The sequence below is a fragment of the Dermochelys coriacea genome, chromosome 18, assembly GCF_009764565.3.
Source record: "Dermochelys coriacea isolate rDerCor1 chromosome 18, rDerCor1.pri.v4, whole genome shotgun sequence".
In the NCBI taxonomy this organism is placed as follows: Eukaryota; Metazoa; Chordata; order Testudines; family Dermochelyidae; genus Dermochelys; species Dermochelys coriacea.
The window spans coordinates 6,322,122-6,346,203 of record NC_050085.1 but is presented as its reverse complement, the minus strand read 5'-3'; the positions used below and the strand labels follow the sequence as shown (position 1 = coordinate 6,346,203).

Genomic DNA, 24,082 nt, shown 5'->3' with positions numbered 1-24,082 from the left:
CGCACATGCAGCTCTGCCTGTCCGTTTCCGTCCTGATCTGCAAGACACCACTCCTGGGATTCCCCCCATACAGCTTTGGCAAGATGCTTCAGTCGTCACCTGCACCACCCTCTGATATTTCCAGTCCTACACTTCCCACACACAGCTCAGCCGGTGCCCCGCAACCCTGCTCTGATGCCCCCCCAGCTATCCCAGCCCTGGGATCCCCCCAACATAGCTCAGCCAGTGCACCGCAACCCTGCTCTGATGCTCCCCCCCAGTATCCCAGCCCTGTGATTCCCCCCCCCTCCAGTTCTGCAGCCCCAACTGAATTCTTGGGGCTTCTAGAGCAAAAACTGTCAATTGTGACCAGTTGGATGGTAGTGGCCAAACCACACACTAGGGTTAAGGTGTCAACTCAGCCAGCACAAAGAGGGCTCCCAAAATCATCCTTCTGTGGCTGGAAGCAGGTTTCAAGCTGGATACCCAGCGGCAAAAAAACAAAGCTTATTGCAACCCCTGCGGTGGTGGTCAGTGTCCAGAACAGCAAGCCCGCGGTTGCCTCCAGGGGGCTGTGCACAGAGCAAAATCCTCCCCAGAGAGCCCACCCCGCTGCCCAGCAACCAGCTCCCACCACCTGCTCAGCCGGGTCCCACCACCCACTCTGCCTTCCCCAGCAAATGCCAGCCAGACAGGCCTATAGCCAGTGGGGGCCAGCATATCCCACAGAGAGAGGAATGGATTGGCTCTCCTGGCCAGCACACGCCAATCCTGTCCCCCCAGCTGACCCATTGGGTCACCATCAGGTAGGGGGCCCAGGGATCTGGACTCTTGGTGTATCCAGCTACCGTAGGGAGCTCTTCCAGGCCAGAAGGAAGAGCAGGGAGATCACAGACCCTCTCTAACCTGGAGGGCATCGAGGCAGAGCAGGGCCCCCTCTGCCGGGCTCTAGGAAGGGAGGGAAATGTGCAGGTTAAAGAACCTTCCAAATTCTCTCTTTTCTACTCCCATTTTTGAAGTGAAGAGCCCCCCCCGGCTCCTGCCCCCATAGGGCACAGCCTGGCACAGCTCTGCTCCCTAGGGCAAGGCATGTAAGAAGCCAGCCTGTGTGCCACAATCCCTGGGAGGGGCTCTGCGAGTCAGTTCTTGCACCCAGTGATGATCAGCCATGGCTGGCAATGGCATGCAGCTCCCCAGGGAATACCCTCCCTGCCCCCCCTCACACCCAGGTTCCATCCTAGCATCCCTCTGCAAGGGCACACGGCAGCCTCCACTCCCTTCCCAGCACCCCCGCCCCAGGCATCCACCGGCGAACCCAGCTCAGCCCAGGCTGTAGCCACTTGCCCGCTCCACTCGCTTCTTCACGTAAAGCCCAGGGGGGTCCTCGGGGGATGCGGAGGGGGCCGGATCCTCAGGCTCCATCCTGCAGGCAGCGTCGCCAGACATATGCGTGCCCAGGTCTTGGCACAGCCCTCCCCTCCCTGCTCCAGCGAGGCACAAAGCCCCGATGCCTTCGAGACACAGGCTAAGAAATCCAGCTGCCGGCAGGGCCCAGTTTGTGCATTGTCTTCCCTAAGCCGCCTGGAGATGCATTCACATTCTAATGGGCAGCTCGGAAACGAGACACAGAGCGACCGTAATCCGTGGCCTGCCACCGCTCCAGCCTGCCTGCACAGGCCCGGAGGGGGTCGCGTGACCAACCCGGTGCAGGTTGCGGAGCAGCCAGTTCATGCTCAGCTGGAGACTGCTGGCCAGGGATCTCTCTTCCCTGGGTGTCTGCACCAGACATGGACAGACAGACACTAGCCCCCGTCCTCGGCACGTCGGCAGACCCCCGAGGCAGCCAGAGAGCGCTGTGCAGAACTCCCCCCAAGCAGCGTCACTATGGAGATTCAGAGGAGTTCAGTTTCGTTTGGTATTGGAGGGCTCCCGTGATATTCCCCCCGGTTCTCCATCCTTGAGGGTCTTGATCCAGGACACTGCCCCTCCCCACCCTGCCCCCGAACTACTCAGTGCCAGCCTGAGGGGGTGGTTCATGAGCAGGGTGCTCCCCCTGCACACACACCGCGCCACAGGGCATGTTGCCTCTGCAGGAGGGCTCAGGACACAAGGAACATGTCAAGGCTCATCACTCCCTGACATGCTCATCAGCTGTGCCTCGGGTCCCCATCTGTAAAATGGGCACAACAACATGCACCCACCCCATATGGCGCTTGCGTGAGCGACGTGCTTCGAGGTGCTTGATGCGCAGAGAAGAGGGAAGGGCTCTGATGTCTACTCCAGGCAGAGGTGTTTCAAAGCAAGAGGCACTGCCTCATTTCCACAGCGACGGTGCTCTGGGGGGGGCAGCTTGCTAACACAGCAGAGAAGGGGCAACATCTCAACAGCCAGTGGCACCGCTCTTCCCATGTCCACTTCTGGGCACTTACAGCACATGGCCCCAAGAGACTATGGTAACTGGCACTTCAGAAACTCTACAGGTTTGAGAGACAGGCCACTCAATACCCGGTGAAGGGGCCGCAGGGCCAATCCGAGCCTCCCGACAGAGAAGAGGGCCAATTAGCGGCGTGCCTGTCTGGAAGTTTAACGCCCTGACTTCACCTTCTTTAAAAGATAGACGTGTTTCTATGCTTAGAAAATGCAACGGATTTTAGCCAGGCAGCAGCACTTCCGGTCCCAGGGGATCAGGTCCGCTTCTTCTCCAGTCAGATCGGGTGAATCAAGCAGAGCTGGGTTCTATTCCCAGATCACCCAGTGACCTGCTGGGTGACCTAGGGGTTGTCCCTTCCCCTCTCTGGGCCTCAGTTTCCCCATCAGTGCAATGGGGTTAATATTATCGGTCCATATTTGCAAGGCACGTTAGGAGTGTAGTACAAGAGCTAATATTAGAACTGATTCATATTTTTGTTTCTGATCTGTCCCTCTTCTCCTAGTCACACACAGTCTCTTTTACATCTAGCCACATACGAGCCTGAAACATACAGATTTGCTGGGTGTCCCGTTGGCTTGGCTCCCGGACTCTGCACCTGTTTGCTTACAGACGTCGTACCTGCTGCTGAAAATCCAGTTAAACCATTATTTTGAACAGGGGCAGGAATCATGGGGAAAAGAAGAAAAAAATAAAATATCAGGCAAGCAAACAGATGAGCCAGATCACCTTGGGTCCTCTGGTTACAAAACTGGAGCTAAAAGGAAAAATCAGTTTTTCTCTTAAAAAAAAAAATTAAATTGTGTAATAAAATAAAAACCCAACAACAATACGTAATGCTTATTGGGCAGTCTGCCACCCCTACATCTCAAAGCACTTTACAAAGAAGAGTCAATATCTTTTTGCCTGTTTTACAGCTGGGGAAACTGAGGCTGCAGGTCAGTGGCACAGCTGGGAATTACCACCAGGACTTCCGACACCCAGTGTGGTGCCCCGTCCCCTGGATTTTGTTGCTGCATTTGCTACGGCAGTTACGTGCATCAAAACCACCTCTGTAGCCCCAGAGAAGCCAAGCAAGGTCCCTGAGACCAAGAAGCCAGAGTTACCAAGCCTCAAACCTTTAGCCTTCATTTTCGGGTGCCTCCCGCTCACATGGGGGGAAAAGGATTCCCAACTGCAGGGCCAACCTGCTCCCAAAGAGATTTCCGTCAGTGGCACCAAGATCTGGCCCGCTGGTATTTCAAAGCTATTCTCAATTGTTTTCAAGTCTCCCCAGTATTTGTATCGTCCCAGCTTGGTGGAGCCTGGAATAAACTCAAGGGGTGACCCCGCCCTACCTCTCTTCTCATCTCATTATTAGTATTATTAAGTATTCTGTAAAAGGGGCCTTTTCCAAAGGCTCAGGCCCTGGAATGAACAAAGTTTACCATCTCCCCTAGCAACTGCTGCCTTAGCAACCAGGGATTCCTTCCATTCTTCTGCCCCGTTGCCATGGAGACCAGGAATGTCGCTAGCCCAAAATGCTGCCTCAAAAGAAGATGAGAAACCGTGAGGGGGCTCGCGCCTCCCTGCCACAGTTTCTGGGGTACAAGTGCGGAGATGCCGCCAGCCCCCATCATTTGTGGGTCTGGAATATAACGGTGCTGGGTTATGCTGCACAAGTCGCCACTGGCGTGCTGCCCCGGCCCTGCAGCACTCACCTCTACCCATCACTGCCCATGCGCCACTCTGCCCTTGGCCCTGTGCTGACAGCAGGGGCAAGTTAGCGCCAGCTGTGTTGGTGATTTCACAACGGGGACACTAATCCACTAGGAAATGGACAGAGACCCATCACCGTCTGCAACTGCTGTAACATGGGCCAAGGCAGCAGCACCAGATGGGAGCACCTGCCAGTCACCACCTACCAGGGTTACACTTGAAATAGTGACTGAGAAAGGCAACATGTTCCTCCAGGGATGGGCTGGGCTAGCAAAGAGGAAGGTTGCCTAGTGGATCAGGCACAGGACTGGGATTCAGGAGACCTGCGTTCTGTTCCCGGCTCAGCCACCGGCCTGCTGGGTAATCTTGGGCAAGTCACTTCCCCCCTCCGTGCCTCAGTTTCCCCACCTGCACAAAGGGGATAATGATCCTGACTTCATGGTTTGAGATCTACTGATGACAAGCACTATCCCAGAGCTGTGGTTTACTATTATTATTTCCATAAGGACAGACACACAGCCACCAGCACTGAAGCGAGCTACGTCAGGCGCTCCCAGGCCAGCAAAGCCAGAGAGAACCGCGGCTACACACGCTTAGCCTCGAAGGAAAGAATCTGCCATCGTTCGGACACCGCTAGGGGTCAACGATCACTGCCCCATTCCCAGCTCACAGAGCGCGACGCTCGGAGTTCACAAAGAGCTCCTCGCTCCTGCTGCATTGATCTACAGCACCTGGGATCAAACATCTCTTTGGACATCTAGCCAGGGGAGCCATTCGCTTTCTCTCTCCCCACAGCCTTGTAGGAATGCCTTTCTGCAACGGTACCATACTAACCCAGTGCGGTTGCTGCAGCTGCGTGGTCACAACACACAGACATTTGACCCGGTCACCCCTCCGTACAGATGGAGGGGCAGCTGGGCTAAAGGGAGCTGCAACCTGGCGCACGGGGAGCCGGTTCCTGTATGGCGAAGCATAGGGGAGTCTGCTGAGAACTCTACTCCTGGCAGCACTGGCGCTGAGGGAGATCCCAGGGTCTCGAGGGAGATGGGGGGACAAGGGACCATCACAGGGTCCTTGCCAGGTGGGACTGGAATTCCCTTCCCGCCATCCCTGCCCTCAAAAAATATCTAAATTGGTGCCACTGCCTTGTAGTGGTTGGTATTCCACTTTCGCACCATGCAGCTCTCTCCTCTCCATCACCCTCTGTCATGAACCCCCCCTCCAACCCGCCCCATGCTGCCAAGATCACTGGCCCCTGCTGCGCTGATCGTTGCCTCTCGTGGGATCCCTGGCAACCTCCTCACGGAGTCCACGCTTCTCCTCTGCACGTTCGAAGCTCTCCAGCCTGCCCACACCTCAGCCTTGACCTCTTCCTGCGCCTGCTAACCTAGGGTATGTCTACCCTAGCACTGGAAGGTGTCAGTTCTAGCTCGAGGAGACATACCGGCACTAGCTCTGATCCAGCTAGCATGCTAAATATAGACACGTAGCCTTAGCAGCATGAGGGGCTAGCTGCCCCAAGTACATACCGATGGCCGCAGACAGGATCATTCTTGGGGTGGTGAGCCTAAGTTCCCTTCCCCACTCCAAACTTTCTCCCTTCTCCCATTGCCCCTCACTTGGGAACAACTTAATACCACCCAGGTCCACTCCTTCAAACAATTCCCAACCTCCAGCTACCGCGATCGCCCCTCGGTTGGGGTTTATACTGTGACATACTCATGCAAACTCCTCTGCACCGCGTGTTATTAGCTGGGTGCAGTTCAGCTGTCATACAGCACTACAGGTGCTATCTACACACCCAAGAACACACGCAACCACCGCCCACCACCCTCCCTCCCCTGGGGTCCAGAGCTCTGACCTAAGTGCTTTTCACAGAGATTTGTTACTGCACTTGGAGAAACCCAGCAACAAAACCTCCATTCAAGCAGCCCGACGGGCGGAAGTTGGGAGTGGGAGGGTCCCTCTGGCCCAACTTCCCCCGTGGGGCCTTCACTGCGGCCGGAGTCGCACGAAGGGCGCGTATTCCAAGCCTCCGTTGTAGCTGCTGGTTTCAAATCAGATGCTCGGTGTCACTGGAAGGGCCTTTTCTGTGCTTTAACCCCCGCAGCCTGGCCGGCTGTGTCGGGTGCAGGTCAGTAACCCACCCCCAAGGTGAGTGCCAAGGACACCGACCGGCTGCTATCCCAATCACTAGCCACCAGGCTGTTTATTTCCTCTGGGGCAAGTCCCAGCAAGCCCCGGTCACATTCCCTGCAAGAACATGCCCAGACAGGCCCATGGTCCCGGCGTGGACAAGAACACACACAACTTCCCTCGGGATCAGCCAACCTGTGTATCCCACCAGGTCACTGCCCCAGACGGGCCGCTGTGCACAGGGCCCCCCGGCAGGGAAACACGCTGCATTGTGGGCTGCCAGTTTTGGTTGGACGCGTTCCTGGAGGTTTCATCACATGACATAATTCTTTCATTAAAGATTAATCTCTAATGCCTGGAGACTCCAGGGCAATCCTGGAGGGGTGGCAACTCTACGTACATTCCGGGCTAAAGCCCAGGAGAGATGTGTCACCATTCGGCCCCCACAAGCATGTTCCCATCTTGGCACATCAATGCAAGAGAGCTGGGACTTTCCGCCCAGCAGGAGGTTGATATCAGCCAGGCATGCAACTGCACGGGCACCCCTAGAGAGGCAGCAGCAGCCAAGATCGCTGCAACAATGTACACTGGTAGAGAAGCAACAATCAGGAGCCCTCTCTCCCCCCAGCACTTACTGGCGAGGGCTGAGTTGAAATGCTGCACAGACGCTCTACAAGCTGGAAACTCAGCTGCTGTATGCCCTGCGATCCAACTATCAGAACATGCTTCCCAGCCCTGCTGCAGTGCTTAATGTGGTGGCAAAGGAGCATCATTGCCTGAGGACAGCAGTTCCCTGGTTCCTAACCAGCTCTCAGCTGGTTTCAATGTGTTTATGAAGGGGAAGAGTTGGGTTTAACACCAGGCGAGATGTTCTGAGCACGCCGGCCGGGGAAAAGTCCCAAAGCGATGGGAGTCCCCACACGAGGTCACCAACCCCAAGAGACCAAAGCCAAACCAAATTGAACCTGGAAGATTTGCTTCCAAGCCAGAACACACAGGGTCCCATCCCCAGTGCATGGGCCTGATGCACACGAACCCTCCCAGCACCCTCACCGCCGGTGCTGGAAGCCAAAGAGAGGAGGAGGCTCCAAGCAGACCCCGGGGGGTGGGAAGGGTGGATGTTTCTTCAGACTCAGCTGCCCTGCTGCATCTCACTACGGCCTGATGACTAGAGCTGGGCAATTAACAGATCGTTCAGTTTACTGCAGGTAATGCCAAAAAATGGGGGGGTTGGAGTTATTTCGGGTCACCTGAAAAAACAAGATTTTTCTAAATTTTCAGCCAATCAAAAAGTTGGGAAAAAACGATTGTGGGTCGATCAAAGAAATGTGGCAGCTCGACATTGAGCATTAAGGGGAGATATGATAGAGGTCTATAAAATCACGACTGGTGTGGAGAAAGTAGATAAGGAAGTGTTATTTACTCCTTCTCATAACACAAGAACTAGGGGTCACCAAATGAAATTATAGGCAGCAGGTTTAAAGCAAACAAAAGGAAGTATTTCTTCACACGACTCACAGTCAACCTGTGGAACTCCTTGCCAGAGGATGTTGTGAAGGCCAAGACTATAACAGGGTTCAAAAAAAGAACTAGATAAGTTCCTGGAGGATAGGTCCGTTGATGGCTATTAGCCAGAATGAGCAGGGATGGTGTCCCTAGCCTCTGTTTGCCCGGAGCTGGGAATGAGAGACAAGGGATGGATCCCTTGATGATTCCTGTTCTGTTCATTCCCTCTGGGGCACCTGGCATCGGCCACTGTCGGAAGACAGGATACTGGGCTAGATGACCGTTGGTCTGACCCAGTAAGGCTGTTCTTATGTTCTTATTTTCCCTTTAATGTTTTTGTCATAAAATTCAAGGGCATTTCAAAGTGAAAAGTTGAAATGTTTTGTTTGGAAAACAAAAGGAAACGTTCTGACATTTTCAGAATTTTTTCAGTGTGTTCTCCTCCCGCCCCCCACTTCAACCAAAACACTTTGGTGAAATCGACTGGAATCAGCGGAATATTTCAATCGACCTCACTCTTAACTCTTTTGGGGGGCACAAAACTGTTTTGAATGAAAAGTTTTGCCCAGCCCCAGTGACGACCTCCCCTCCCCCCACATTGCAAAGCCCCATTTCTGGCACAAAGGACGTTTCCCTGAGCACACAGCTCAGTGGGAGCTGCCACAGCACATCCTATGGCACCTGCCTGAACACAGACCTGGAGGGTGGGGGGAGGATCCACCCCCATCCGGACAGGCACAGCTTCCCACACCTACCCTCTCGCTGATGGCGTTGTATTTGATGGCCAACTCATCGCGCTCGGCCCGGCTCTGCGCCAGCAGGTCCTCAACACGGGACAGCTCCTGCTGCAGGATGCGGTTCTCCTCCTGGAGGGAGAGCAGCGACGACATCTCCCCAGGGCAGGCTGCTGCGGGGAGAAGAACAAGAACTGTAGCAGAGCAGGGCAGGACGGGCATCAGCACCCAGCTGGGGGCGCCCACCCCAGAGCCACAGGGAGACACCTGCCTGGAGAAGAAGCTGGCCCTATGGTTCTCCTACCAGGGGTTCAGATCGCCCCGGTTTAAGGCCTTGGTAACAGGCATGACATCAACAATACGAGTGACGCGGCCGCATGGGTGATCACCCACGTTCCACGTGATGCACCCATCGGTGCCACAGAGTGAGGTGGGGCTAGCCCAGCCCTGCCGCCTTCCTGCCGAGCCCAGGGCAACGTCGCAGCAGGGATTTCCTGGGAGCCCTCAAACGCAAGACTCCCAAGGCAGCGGCCAGTGGCAGCACAGAGATGTAGAGGCCTTTGTGGTAAGACAGAGGCAGGACTGAAATACAGAGGAGATTCTTTACAGAGGCTGATGGATACAGGCAGGGTCCAAGAGGTGGAGAAGAAAGTGGGGTCGGGGGGCACTGAGGGGCGGATATCTAGTGAGGTACAAGGCAGCTGTAGCTCGTAGCCCCTCCCTGGGCCACATCGCTTTGCTGCCTAAATCAGCAACCACCTTTGGCAGTGGGCAATCAGGCTGGGCACTCCACCAACACACAATCCCGGGCACTGAAAGGGTTAATCTGGATGTCGTGGGTGGCCCAGCTCTCCCCTGGCTTGGTGGGCCCCACAGCAAGGGAGGTTTTATGGGAGGGGCCACGAGCCTTTAAAGCACCAGTTTTGCCGGGGCGACACTCACCTCTGCATGGGGGACGGGGGATTTAGCAATGCAGCTGCCCTGCTTGGATCCAGAGGGATCACTGTACGCTCGGGTCTAGTCTCTGCAAAGGCAGCTGCACTCTACACCATCCAGGCTTGGTCCTGAGGCTCCTGGCAAGCTACCAGTGCAGCCATCAGGTGGGCACAGCCTGGCAAGGGCAAGGAGCCGAGAAACCAACGAGAAGCTGCTCCTTGGTGGCTGTGGTTTAGTGTGGCCGGGCAGAACCCACGCGCTGCCCAGCACGAGGCTCAGCCCAGTAGGCTACGGCGGTGAGCGGGTTAGCCTGATGGACCCGGAGAGCGGCAGGGGGGCAGGACTGCCACAACCCTACCTGGGCTCTCCTGCTCCGACAGGTTCTCAGCGACGATCTCTCGGATCCGGGCAAGCAGGCGGGTGGGTGGCACGTCCTCAGAGCTGCTCCGAATGGTAAAACTCTTCCCCTCCCCTGAGGTCAGCACGCTGCTCTCCAGCTTCTGTTGGGCGTGAACACACAGGCTGAGCGCAGGAGCCAGGCTAGTTCCCCCTACGGACAGGAGCTACCCCAGGAGATCTCCATAGCCCATACGGCCTCCTCCTGGCCCTTCGTGGCCCTGTGCACGTTGGCAAATCCCTTGAACTCGCCCTGACCCTTCCTGGGACTCGCAAAAAAGAACAGGAGGACTTGTGGCACCTTAGAGACTAACAAATTTATTTGAGCATAAGCTTTCATGAGCTACAGCTCACTTCATCGGGACTGCAACTCTTGCTCCCAGACGGTCATACTGGAAGGCAGCCTTGCGCTGCTCAGACACCTGTGAGTCAATCAAGACACAATGCCCGGCCCGTCCAACCCTCCTGTGACTGCGATACAGGGGACTCACTGTGGAGAGGCCAATGACAGGAGGTTGGGATGCTCAAGACTCCGTCTAGCTGGATTGGACCTAGGTCCACAGAAACATCACAGGCAAAGCCAACATGGAACCAGGGGATTAGCATCCACCCTGCTGACCTGGGTTCAAATCCTGCAAGACTGGCTGGTTTCACCCTATCACATATCCACCCCTGCTGTAAACTCACTGCACGCACCTGCTCAGGAGAGGGCCAAGCCTGCAAGTGGCCCAGGATGGAGGAGTGGGGCAGAGATGAGGGAGGAGCAGCAAGTACAGCGGTGGGCATGGGGGAGTTTACACAGCCCCTGGCTACTCTACACGTCCTTTGCATTGCTAAGAACGAAATTCACCCCGAACAGGAGAGGAAAGAAATGTCAGCAGGAGCTGGGAAAAAGAAATATTGGGGGGAGGGGGAGATTTAGCGGCCCCTAACCCCAAGATGCTAATGTAAGAGATCAGTGCCCCAGCACCCCCCACAATGGGACTCAGCCAGGGACAAATAAATAAACCGAATCCACTGGATTTTATGACATCCCACAAAAATCCCTGGCAACACCCAGGCTGCCCAGCTACTGCGGGTTCCATTTTTCATCCTCATTTGCTTAAACATGACAGCATTTTTCCCAGGGAGGATGACAGCACCTCTGGGGTCCTGGTCACAGCCTGCCTGTCCTGGGTTCAGATCACGCGGGAGAAAGTCCACGTCAGGCTGCTGGGTCATTTCCCCTTCACTTGTCACCAGCAAGGCCAATGGATGGTTGTTTCAGATGCAACAGGACCAACCCCACCCTTCCCCGAGGGAGATTCACGGGGCCAGGCCAGACCTGATAGTCACTGGGGTCAGGCTGAGAATGAGAGGACAAGAGGATTTTTACTGTCAGCCCCAATCAATGGGGCGCCAGATCCTAGCCTCCAGCTCCTGGCCCTGAGGAGAACAATCCTCCACATCCCATCGCTCGCTCTCTAGTGCTGGGTTGACAACCCTGGAGGCTGAAGTCCTCAAATAGGGCCTGATCTAAAGCCTGCAGAGGTTGATGGTGGGTCTATCACAGGCAGGGCAAGCTCCCACCGGGACACCATCCATTCAATCCTTGGCCTCATCACAGAGGCAAAGGGGGCCGGGGGTGAGAAAGGTTTTTGTGGGGTGTGGAAATCTGAGCACTAGGGACCTGGTCAGAGACCAACCCACTCGCTTTACACAGGCCACTGAACAGCCACCGGGATGGAAGCAACTTCCATCGCTCCTGGCAGTTCGGAACCCAAACCGAGAGCTTGGAGGCAAAAGGCTCCCGGTTCCATTACCAAGCCCCAGCCCCTCCACTTACGCCATGAGGAGCCTGGATTTGGACACAAGCTACTCAGGGTTGCAGCTCAGACCTGTGACACCCCCAGAACCCAGGAATGGGCAAAGCACTTTGCAAACACTTTCGAGGTGCAAACTCCCCAAGAATCCCTTACAAACACGATCCTAATCTCTCCCTGCCCCACCACGCCCGTCCCCACCAGGGCAATACGGACAGGCATCCTTTACCCGTTGGCTCATCTCACACCCAAGAGCTCTACGGTATCTTCCAGAGAGACTCTCCCCCTGGCCTGGAATGGCTTGGATTTGGAGTCGGACCCAGCCCTGCCTCCAAATCTGGTTCCTTGGCAGCTTTCATTTCAGGGGATAAAAATAGTGCCCTAATACATTGTGGTGCCCTGCACAGGGGGTAGAAAAGTTGGGCTCATGCCCTTTTCTGCTTCTTTCCCATTCTACGATAGACAGGCGAGGCTTGTAAGGGGACCCTCCCCGGCTGTTTTTGTAACAGACGTCGGAGTTCTTGTCCAACCAGTTCCTACTGGAGGACTCTGCAGCCAGCAGGAGAACTTCGAGGGTGATGCGATTACAAGCTTGAAACCTGAGCAAGGATGTTTTTTTAAAAAAACCACTCATATAACTCCAATGCCTGGCACATGCTTGGGAGACAAACGCTCCAGGATGGATTGAAATATACCACCGCTCCTTTAATAACTGGAAAAATAAAAGGAGGACTTGTGGCACCTTAGAGACTAACAAATTTATTTGAGCATAAGCTTTCGTGAGCTACAGCTATCCGACGAAGTGAGCTGTAGCTCACGAAAGCTTATGCTCAAATAAATTTGTTAGTCTCTAAGATGCCACAAGTACTCCTTTTCTTTTTGTGAATACAGACTAACACGGCTGCTACTCTGAAACCTTTAATAACTGGCTCATACATCTCCCACCCTGAGTCTCTAGCTGTCCAAACAACAACTGGGAAGGCAAGATATAATATTCCAGATATTGTACGGTTAAAAAAAATGGGGGGGGGGGAGAAAACAACCTTTCAAACTTCACCAATATATCCTAAAAGCTGCATCAGCTTGGCAGATCACCCTTAAAGCAACCAGCATTTTCAAGGAGGCCCTTCAGGACTGGCACATACACTGTTGCTACCCAAAGAGTCAAGTATTTGGAATATACCAGGGACCTGATTCACCTCTCGTTGGCCCCAGTGTAAATCAGGAGCAGCCCCACTGAAAGCAATGTGAAACCGGTGTGAAATCCGAATCAGGCACTGGGTCCCCCAGCAATTCTCACTGCACTGGGAGGTGTAAAATAGCTAAATAGCGGGGGGGGGAGAGCCGGAGCCCTGGGCAGAGAGGGGGAGTCAGCGCCTCACTTACAGGCTCCGCTTGCAAGGCGAGGAAGCGTGTTAAATCCGGGACGGCCCTGCGGTCCCGCAGGCCGAGTTTCTGATCCGGAGTGAGACCAGAACCGGGCGCTCCCCCCTCTCCCCTAGTCACTGGCCCGGATCCTTTCAGCTCCGGTCTGGACCGGTCCCTCGTAAAAGCGAAACCATCCCACCAACCTGGATCACCGCCTCCAGCTGCAGCTCGGCGTCCGCTGCGCGCTCGGGGGCGCTCATGGGGGGGGGGGGTGTCCCCGGGAGATCCGCGAGCCCCCCCACCAGCCGGCCCAGCCCCTCTCCCCGGCTGCTAGCGGCTCAGGAGCGTCCCACGGCCGGCGGCCCCCCGCGGGCTCTGCCCCGGGGACAGCGGCTGCTCCGCGCCCAAGGCGCAACCCCCGGGAACTGGGGATGGGGGTTAAGTCCCGCTCCCGCATGTGACCCACGGGCAGGGAGCCCCCGGGAGGAGGGCAGGCGGCCTAGGAAGCCCGCCCCTTCCTGGCCATCCTCTCCCGGCTCGGGGTCCTAACGCTCCCCAGCCGCCTGCCGGCAAGGAGAGGCGAGGCCCGGGCCCTGCACATCGGGGCCGGGGCGTCCCCTGGCCAAGAGCTTTGGGGAGAGGAGGAGAGAAGGATGTTAAAACGTGTTAATCAAACACGTTTTAAAGCTGAGTGTGGACAGGGGTGAAGGGTTATACTGAGGCCAGGAATTTAAGATTCAAACAGGGAGTGGACATTTCTATCCAGATGGAGAATATGCAGTTGCTATTACTGACAAGAAGGGATATTCAGCCTCGTGCTTCAGGGCTTAAGGCAATCTCTAACTATTAAAGATCAGAATAAGACCCCGTGTGGAGGGCAGTTTACCCCACATCGGCCCCCTCAAGTGGGAGGGGTCTTGAACGGTGGCGGATTAGCCACTGGGCCAATGGGGCCCATGCCCAGGGGCCCCAGACAACTGGGGGAGGGCCGGAAAAATGGGATCCCAACCCACTCTGCCCACCCACCTGGCACTCCTGCCAGGGAACAGGGTCAGGGCACAGGGGCTTGCCCCACTCCGCCCGCTGCTACTGGCAGGGAACGGGGTCAGGGCACAGGGGCTTGCCCCACTCCGCCCGCTGCTACTGGCAGGGAACGGGGTCAGGGCACAGGGGCTTGCCCCACTCCGCCCGCTGCTACTGGCAGGGAACGGGGTCAGGGCACAGGGGCTTGCCCCACTCCGCCCGCTGCTACTGGCAGGGAACGGGGTCAGGGCACAGGGGCTTGCCCCACTCCACCCACTGCTACTGGCAGGGAACAGGGTCAGGGCACAGGGGCTTGCCCCACTCCACCCACTGCTACTGGCAGGGAACAGGGTCAGGGCACAGGGGCTTGCCCCACTCTGCCCACCCAGTGCTCTTGTCAGGGAGCAGGGTCAGGGAACAGGGGCTTGCCCCACTCCACCTGCCCAACACTCCTGCCGGGGAGTGGGGGAAGCCCAACCCCATTTCCCCAGCAGGAGCATGGGGGAGGGGGCAGGGGGACTGCAAGTGGAAGGGGTGGGAAGGGGCCCCCACTTTCTATGGCCCAGGGCCCCACAAAACTGTAATCTGCCTCTGGTGTTGAACCTTCTTCTGAGGCATCTGATGCTGTCCACTATCAGAGACAGGATACTGGGACAGACAGACAGACTGATCCAGTCCAACACCTGCTACCCCTCAGCATCCAGGAATCTCACAGACAGCGTGGGACTAAAAGCGCCCTCCTTTCAGTAGCTAGTAGGGAACACAGATTCAAGTTATCAGACTCTTACTAGTCATAGATTCATAGATTCATAGATACTAAGGTCAGAAGGGACCATTCTGATCATCTAGTCCGACCTCCTGCACAGCGCAGGCCACAGAATCTCACCCACCCACTCCTATGAAAAACCTCACCTATGTCTGAGCTATTGAAGTCCTTAAATCATGGTTCAAAGACTTCAAGGAGCAGAGAAGCCTCCCTCAAGTCAACCATGCCCCATGCTACAGAGGAAGGCGAAAAACCTCCAGGGCCTCTCCAATCTGCCCTGGAGGAAAATTCCTTCCCAACCCCAAATATGGCGATCAGCTAAACCCTGAGCATATGGGCAAGATTCACCAGCCAGATACCCAGGAAAGAATTTTCTATAGTAACTCAGATCCCATCCATCTAATATCCCATCTCAGGGGATTTGGCCTATTTACCCTGAATATTTAAAGATCAATTACTTACCAAAATCCCATTATCCTATCATACCATCTCCTCCATAAACTTATCGAGTAGAATCTTAAAACCAGATAGATCTTTTGCCCCCACCGCTTCCCTTGGAAGGCTATTCCAAAACTTCACTCCTCTGATGGTTAAAAACCTTTGTCTGATTTCAAGTCTAAACTTCCTGGTGGCCAGTTTATACCCATTTGTTCTTGTGTCCACATTGGTGCTGAGCTTAAATAATTCCTCTCCCTCTCCTATATTTATCCCTCTGATATATTTATAGAGAGCAATCATATCTCCCCTCAACCTTCTTTTAGTTAGGCTAAACAAGCCAAGCTCCTTAAGTCTCCTTTCATAAGACCAGTTTTCCATTCCTCGAATCATCCTAGTAGCCCTTCTCTGTACCTGCTCCAGTTTGAATTCATCCTTTTTAAACATGGGAGACCAGAACTGCACACAGTATTCTAGGTGAGGTCTCACCAGTGCCTTGTATAACGGTACTAAAACCTCCTTATCCCTACTGGAAATGCCTCTCCTGATGCATCCCAAAACCGCATTAGCTTTTTTCACAGCCATATCACATTGGCAGCTCATAGTCATCCTATGATCAACCAATACTCCAAGAAGAAAAGGAGTACCCGTGGCACCTTAGAGACTAACAAATTTATTAGAGCATAAGCTTTCGTGAGCTACAGCTCAGTCTCTAAGGTGCCACGGGTACTCCTTTTCTTTTTGCGAATACAGACTAACACGGCTGCTACTCTGAAACCTGTCAATACTCCAAGGTCCTTCTCCTCTTCCGTTACTTCTAATTGATGCGTCCCCAACTTATAGCTAAAATACTTGTTATTAATCCCTAAATGCATAACCTTACACTTCTCACTATTAAATTTCATCCTATTACTATTACTCCAGTTTACAAGGTAATCCAGATCCTCCTGTATAATATCCCGATCCTTCTCCGAATTGGCAATACCTCCCAGCTTTGTATCATCTGCAAACTTTATTAGCACACTCCCACTTTTTGTGCCAAGGTCAGTAATAAAAAGATTGGTCCCAAAACCGATCCCTGAGGAACTCCACTGGTAACCTCCCTCCAACCTGACAGTTCGCCTTTCAGTATGATCCGTTGCAGTCTCCCCTTTAACCAATTCCTTATCCACCTTTTGATGTTCATATTGATCCCCATCTTCTCCAATTTAACTAATAATTCCCCATGGGGCACGGTATCAAATGCCTTACTGAAATCTAGGTAAATTAGATCCACTGCATTTCCTTTATCTAAAAAATCTGTTACCTTTTTAAAAATCTGTTACCTTGTTACCTCAGTCAAAGGCTGATGTGACACATTAAGCCCCCAAGAAGGGTCCAGAAGCAAAATCACCCTGTAGAAAACCCAGCACCTCTCCCAGGCCTGAGAATTTTGCTGTAAACCACACTATGCTTAAAAAAGTACAGTACTCTCAGATGTGTTCATTAACTCCTCCCCTCTCTGTGCCCCCTGCCACTAAGGGGTGGGGAGAATCAGACGAATACTTTGCCCTTCTCTGGAGCCTTTTGCCCAGGAAAAGCCCAAGGTGCTTTACAGATGGTAATGAAGTCGCACAGCACCCCTGGCAGGTGGATTGTATTAGACCCATTTTACAAATGGGGAAACTGAGGCACAGAAAGACAAACGTGACTCGCCCTAGGTCATCCCGCAAAGTTGATGGGAGAAGCTGGAAATGGAACTCAGTGAGTCCATCTCCCTGTCTCCTGTTCTACCCACTAAGCGACACTGTCTTGAATAAAGGCAGCTTCAACCTAGCAACCTAGTCTCCTGAGAAGCCAGAGGGATAGGCTGCAGAATTTACAACAACTGAAGCAAATGGCACAAAAAGGCCATTATCCTGACTCAATCAGGTTACACTGCGTCCTCTTGCCTACCGAGGAATAGTGCATCTAAGGGTATGTCGACACTGCACTGGACAGTGTAACTGCAGCTCAGATAGGCATACAAGCGCTAGCGCTACTCCTGCTAGCACAACTGAAAATATCAGTGAAGACGCAGTGGCACGGACCCTGGCACAGGCTGTACCTGGGGTTCCCGATGGGCTTGCCCAAGCTATGTTGAAGCCCAGGCCACTGCATCTTCACTGATTTCTTTAGCCGTATTCCTAATGGGCATGCCTCCCCGAGCTGCACTCACACCTCCGATTGCAGGGTAGACATACCCAAAGACACAGGATTCACACAGTCTTTCTGGGCTCACAGCTGGAACCCTAACTTTACATTTCACAGCTGTCTCTTGCACCAGCGTTTTTAGAATAATTTCCCACTGCTGCACTAGCACTGGTGCAGCTCTGCTGGTGCTAGCGAGAGTGCAGACCCTAACAGGGGCCTGCCACTGGTGTTATCACCATTGCCTCAGCTAACCTGCCGTCTGGTGGACAAGGCTCAAAGGGGACATCTCTGGTGTCACCCACATCATAATTCGAAAGCAAAGCAGGGTGCACTAGGACCCAAGAGTAGCCTGGCTTTGGAGAGGGAAGAAGGCGGGGGATCAAGCCAATGGGGGAGAGGGATATGTGAGATGGTGCTTCACCCAACCCCTAAGCAACCATCACTATGACAACTTCAAACCTCCTTACTATGGTAATACAAATGTGGGCAAACTCCAATGCTGAAGAATCCCACCTTTTCAGACCTTGATTGGGCTTAAGCAGAAGGGAGGCCCTTTGATTTCAGTTTTTACTTTGCTAAACTTTCCTGGTAACTTATCAGTATTTATTACAAAAATTAAACAGCGGGTGAAAATCAGTGCAAAAAATTAACAATTTTCAGGATAAAGATCAGATTTACTATCGGGAGAGGGGAGGACAGTAAAAAAACAACTAATAGAAAAAAGTAAAAGTATTGAAAGTCAAAGCAGTTTAATATTGTGGTTTACTTCACAAATTGGACACTAACTGTATTTACACACATGCACACCCATGCGTGCATCTTCCACTATATTGCCTTATTTTAACAGACAGCCTCGCTTTTAACACTTCGACTGACTTCTTATTAACATAAACATTCTCACCTAATGTAGTGATTAGGTTTCCTTAGCATAATCAGTATTTTCATGTACCCAAGTGGTCCCAAATTTGGCTGTAAATCAGTAAAAATGGAACAATTGCTTTTGTGAAACCTGGAAATGTTTCCGTAAAAAAAGAGTAGCAACTGAAAATGAAAGGCCTTAAGTAGAAGCAAAGGTTGGAAGAGCCCAGTGTTCCCCGCGAGGCCATCTGTAGAGAGGTTAGGTTGGTAAGAATCCTTCCCAAACATAAAAGTATTTTCATCTTAAAATCAGCCTGTAAACTAAGAGAATCTCATACAAATAAACTGAGAATGAACAAGGTAGAAATTAACAGCTGCAGCTAAGCCCAGAGATCCTGCTGTCTCTGCTTGTAAGCATATCTACACTAGAAACACGCTTTTGCTGTTAGCACTACCTATGTTGCCATGCTCTATACGTCGGTGTCCCTTTAGAAACTCCTACGACAGACAGATTGGTTCTAGAGCTGACTGCTCAGATCTCAAACACCCCAGATTTCATGGGAGAAATGGCAGACACTGGATTCAAACCCCCCAAATCCAAAGGCTGTCCCGCCAGATGCTTTGATCCTAAATCAGATCTCAAGGCAGAAGAACCGTGATTTCTAAGTCCAATTGGCTCCCAGTCCAAGAGGGTGGAAAGCTCATGAGCCAGCAAGACTTCTGCCATTTGAGGGATGTGAACGATGGGCTCTTCAAAGCCACAGGATTTTCTCCCCCCAGAGTCCCATCCTTACACAATGAAAGGCTCAGGTGAGCCTCCGGCTGAATCTCACCGAAAGTCAATAAGGGCAGCGGGGCTAGAACTCTGCATGAGCAGAAACACACAGCCAGACAAACTGGGCAGAGCCAGGCCACTGTAGCCTCGATGCTTCCCACATCCGTGGAAGGGGGGTTTCTCTGGATGCAGTTAATCCACCTCTCCAAGAGGTGGTAATTCAGTTTACTGAGGAATCCTTCCATCGACCCATCTTTAGTGGGAGTTAGGTCGACCTAACTATGGCGCAAAATTTTTCCCAGCCCTGAGCGACGTCGCTTGGTCAATCTATTTTAAGATGTAGATCAGGCCTCGGTAACATGACCCATGTGACATGACAATGAAAAGGCTCATTTTCACTGGCCTCAACTTGATCACCCTTATTATTATATTACAGTGGTGCCCAGATCAGGATCAGGGCCGTATAGTAAGGTGTACTGTACAAACAACATTAAGTCCCTACACCAATGAGCTTGCAGTGCAATGCCTTGATCCTGCACTAAAAATCAGGCAAGTGAGCCCTGGTGGCCACGCAGAGCTCTGAAGCACCCGGATGAGCAAATTGCAAGATCAGGGCTCAATTTCAGACAAGATGCAGTAAGTGCATATGGCAGAGAGAGGGGTGCTCAGTTTACAAAGGGGAAACAACATTTTCCCAACTGCCACCTCTGCAGAATCACCCCGGACTCACAGTCAAGCTGGCCTCTCCTTCTCAGACATCATTAGGCATAGAGCTCCATCGGGTCACGTTCTGCCTTCCCCGACAGCTGTGCCATGCCCACTGCTTTCAGTGGGGTTGTGCAAGTGTAACTGACCGGAACTTAGCAAACAACACACAAGGAATAATAGAGTCCAACTCTCCGCTCTGCCAGCCGCGTTGGCTCCTACAGGGAAACAGGAGTAAAAACGTATGTGAGGGTCTAACAAGTGGCACAGTGATGCTGAGATGCACCTGGGGCCAATCAAATGGGGGCCACTTGCCCAGATTCACTTTTTAGAGGAGACCCACATTGTAAACAAAGGTTGTGCTCTCAAGGTAGCCAAACAAGAAGCCAGGGACTTAAAGCCCCACATAGAACAAGTACACATATCACAGACCTATTCCTACCCCAACCTTCTGCTGGCTTGACCTCACCGCCTCTTCCCGCAGGGGGCTTTGCGGACATCCCTTGGGTTTACAGACAGCGCTGCTGACTCTCGACCACTTAAGCGCAGCCCTGCTGACCTGAGGCGGGGATGCTTATGATATTGTGAGCTGACCCTGCAGGGCAGCAGTGCAGGCCCAAACCAGGGCGATTCTGGATCTGGATCCTTCCCGTGCTGTTCAATGTAGGTTAGGGAACCCCCAAGATCCCCCCATCCCTGTCTGCTCTGAGTTACTCTTTGCAGGTCCCCTCTGCCGGTAAAAAGCGGCAGAACAATTGAGCGTCACCCAAATAAAGAAATGCACCAGCAGCAGATGGCTCAGCCGTGAGACGTGTTTACGCAGAACAGACATCATGAAAGGAGGGAGCAGGGGGATTAAGGCAGGAGGCTTGGGATCGAGGCAGCCGGAAGTGTCTGAGGGGAACTGGGGAAGGTCATGGGAGCTGAAAGATTGAGGGGGAAGGAGACTGGGTTTTGGTAAATCTGGACTCTTTGTAGTTTTGATCCAGACCCCAGCAGGGCTTTGGCTGGGTGGTTACTGTTCAGTCTATTCAAATATAATCCCTCTGTGCAACATCCCTGCCTTCCGGTGACCGGAATAGTTCACGACAGCAGTAATGCGCCCCAAGAAGCAGCATTAATCTGGATGCTCACAGGCCTCAGGTGTAAAGGGCCCTAATTTGGTATAGCAGCAAGCTTTTGGGGGACTGTTTTTTTGTCTTGCATGTGTGCTCTTCAGCAGTGTAGCCTGGGGGCTAGAGCAGTGGCACGGGGCTTAGGAGACTTTGGTTCTAGCCCCAGTTCTGCCACTGGTCCGCTGAGTGATCTTGAGCAAGTCATGTCTCTGCTCTGTGCCTCAGTTTCCCCATCTGTAACATGAGGCTAATCATACTGAATCTTTGCAAAGCGTTTAGAGATCTGCTGAGGAACAGCACCTAGCCCAGTGGCGTGCTGATCCTTGCTTGGGATCCCGCCAGGCTCCCAGAAGATGTCACAGATAACAACAATGCCAGGTGGGTGTTGCTAATTCTATGATTTAGCCTTTCGGCTGCAAGAGTACATCAATAAATCTATTCTCCCACCCCTGTAATGGGAGTCTGAGCTGTGATGGGAGGGGGAAGCGGGGGAGTCAATATCTTTTATTGGACCAGCTTCTGTTGGTGAAAGAGATGAGCATTTGAGCCACACAGAGCTCTTGAGGAGCACTTCTGCCCGGACGTGCGAGATGCCAGGTGTGCCACTGAGATGGGTGGCAAGGTCATTAGTGCCCTGCCTGTCACAATGATCCTTGTGTTCAGCACCAGAGCCCCCAGCAGTTGCAGAGTTGTATTTACGTGGCATGGGGGGAACAAGCTAGGGAGGAGCCAGCAGAGCAGAGAAGGAGAAGGAGAGTTACAGGGTTACCAGTGGCAGGGCCAAATGCAGCTGCCTCCAGCAGGGGTCTGGTCCTGCCCTTCCCCCTTCACAGATAGAGCCAGGGGGCCTCCTACCACCACAACCCCCAGAGAGGGGGGAGACCTGCTCCTGGACACCCCACACAAATAGGGGTGCTCTGCCCTGCTGCCCCCACAATACCCCTGGGGCAGGGTTTCCACCACGTGCTCCATTAGTGAGAGCTCCCTCCTTCCATATCCCACCCCAGAGGGATGCCTTGGCCCCATCCCACTCCTGCATCTGTCCCCGAATGCACTCCACATTCTCCTTTCCCAAAACTAAGGGGGCAAACCCCCTGCCCCCAGGGTCTCTCCACCACCCCAGAATGCTCCCAGTCCAAGCCACTCTTGTTTTCATGGGGTCCTGCCCCATATACCCATCCTCCTGGCTCTGTGCACCAGTGGCCCCTATACATGCGTGGAGGACTTGGCCCCTCTAAGCCAGTTTGGCCCTTTGGTACCACAGTGATGCATGTCCCATAAAAAAAACCTACAGTAGAATGAGGCCAGGCTGTGTATTGGAATCCTCAACCGGGTCCAATTTACATGCACAGGGATAGGGGCCACCCTGCATCCACCAGCACCCTGGTCCAGCACCAGCTCCAGGCTCACCAAGAGTGCACCGAAAGCCCAATCCGTGCCTGGGTTGAACAGCAGACGTGCACATGCTATTATGAAACTGTTGCCATCTAGCCTAGATTTCACCAGGGCTACTGTTGACTTCCTTTAGTCACCTGCTTAGCCCCCCATCTGCACTAGTCAGTTTCACTTATTTGGATACCAGTCCCTCAATATCTTCTGTTGTGTTGGGCCCACACACGCTTCAGATTATTATACATGATTTGTATTATCCTAATGCCTAGGAACCCCAGTCACAGACCAGAACCTCATGGTGGAGGGTCTGTACAAAGTTTCTGCCTCAGAGAGTTGACAATCTAAGCATAAGTCAAGAGACAAACAGCTGGATACAGACAGACTGGGGGAGTACAAGGAAACAGTATGATAGCTGTTATTTAGAGCAGGGGTTCTCAACTTTTTCTTTTTGAGGCCCCCCCCCAGGATGCTATAAAAACTCCACAGCCCAGCTGTGCCATAACTACAGTTTTTCTGCATATAAAAGTAAGGGCCAGCATTAGAGAGCAGGAAGCAGGGCAGTTGCTTGGGGGGGTTGGGGTGGGAACCACACCACAGGGGGCCCTGCAAAGCTAAATTGCTCAGGCTTTGGCTTCAGCTCAGGATGGCGGAGCTTGAAGCCCTGGGCTTCAGCCCCAGGCGGTGGGGCGGTGGCTTTCTGCCCTGGGCCCCAGGAAGTCTAATGCCAGCCCTGCTTAGCAGACTCCCTGAAACCTGCTCACAGCCCCCCAGGGGGTCCCAGACCTCTGGTGGAGAACCACTGAACTAAATCATTGATGAAGATACAGAACCAGTCCCAGAACTGATCCTTATGGGACGCCACTCAATATGCCCTTCCAGCAGGACTGTGAACCACAGATAACTACTCTCTGGGAACAGTTTCCCAACCAGTTATGCACCCACCTTATAGTAGCTCCATCTAGTACTCCAGGGTACTTTCTATGTACTTACTTTCCTCAGCATTAAACAAAGGCTAACCTTACACGTATCCATGAAATTCAGAACCTTCTCACCAGATAACTTGATCACCATAGCTTGAAAGGCCTCAGTAACTGGACTACCCGAAGGCTGGAGGTTGGTCGTGCCCGTTACATAGCTGTTTTAAAGCTGTTAAATCCTCCTGAGCTTATGTCGACATTTAAGTCTTGTCTCCCATGCTTGGCAAACTGCTCAGAGCATCATGCACAAGGCAGATATTAGCAGCTGGGTTTGACTAAGCACTGGGCCATTCCTACTTAACTGTATCCTTCCCCTCGAAGGAGCCCAGGAGACCTGCCAGACTTCCGGGCATTTCCCCGTTTGGTGAGATCACTACAGCTGGTGGAGCTGTTAGTTACAAACAATGTTTGAGAAATGTAGCCATTTTTTCTGCTTGTTACTTTTCTGTTCACATCACTTTACAAATGTGTTTGCCATGCAAAGCTATTTAACCAATAGCTTTTACAAACACCTGGAAGCTTCAGAAGCTTTGGAGGAACTGTTTGGCTGCTCATTTGATATTCAGCTATTTGAGCTGTATGATTGGTCAGCTAAGGCACATGGTAATTTCTGTCCCTCTGATTGGATAACAGCTTTCATTTATCATCTACATTTCCCTTCCACTCCAAATAAGTTTAGTTTCTTGATTAAAGGCATCTCAGTGACATGCCCTGAATTCAGAGCTCTCAAACATTTTACAGCAATAAAACTCTCCAGCAAGGTATTAAGATTTTGGATACAAACAATGCTCTTCATTTGTAGATCTCAAAGCACTTTACAAAGCAGGGTCAATGTAAGTGACATCTATATTATACATAGGGGGTAAGTAGAGCACAGAGAG

At 52.9% G+C, this 24,082-nt stretch overlaps 1 protein-coding gene across 8 annotated transcripts in view; it reads right to left on the bottom strand.

Moving 5' to 3' along the window:
* Nucleotides 1-19,864, bottom strand: part of CROCC (ciliary rootlet coiled-coil, rootletin) — a 72,785-nt gene extending 52,921 nt beyond the window's left edge. For 3 of the 8 annotated variants that reach the window (XM_043499781.1, XM_043499783.1, XM_038376666.2), the window contains exons 1-3: nucleotides 13,187-13,482; nucleotides 9,776-9,917; nucleotides 8,503-8,654 (exon numbers count right to left, since the gene is read on the bottom strand). In XM_043499781.1, the coding sequence (XP_043355716.1) occupies nucleotides 8,503-8,654; nucleotides 9,776-9,917; nucleotides 13,187-13,243 (351 nt within the window). In that variant the 5' untranslated portion in view covers nucleotides 13,244-13,482. Of the gene's footprint in view, nucleotides 1-8,502; nucleotides 8,655-9,775; nucleotides 9,918-13,186; nucleotides 13,484-19,742 lie in introns of those variants that run through there. The other 5 variants (XM_043499779.1, XM_043499782.1, XM_043499785.1 and 2 more) reach the window with 4 other exon arrangements.
* Between the last annotated feature and the right edge of the window lie 4,218 nt (nucleotides 19,865-24,082).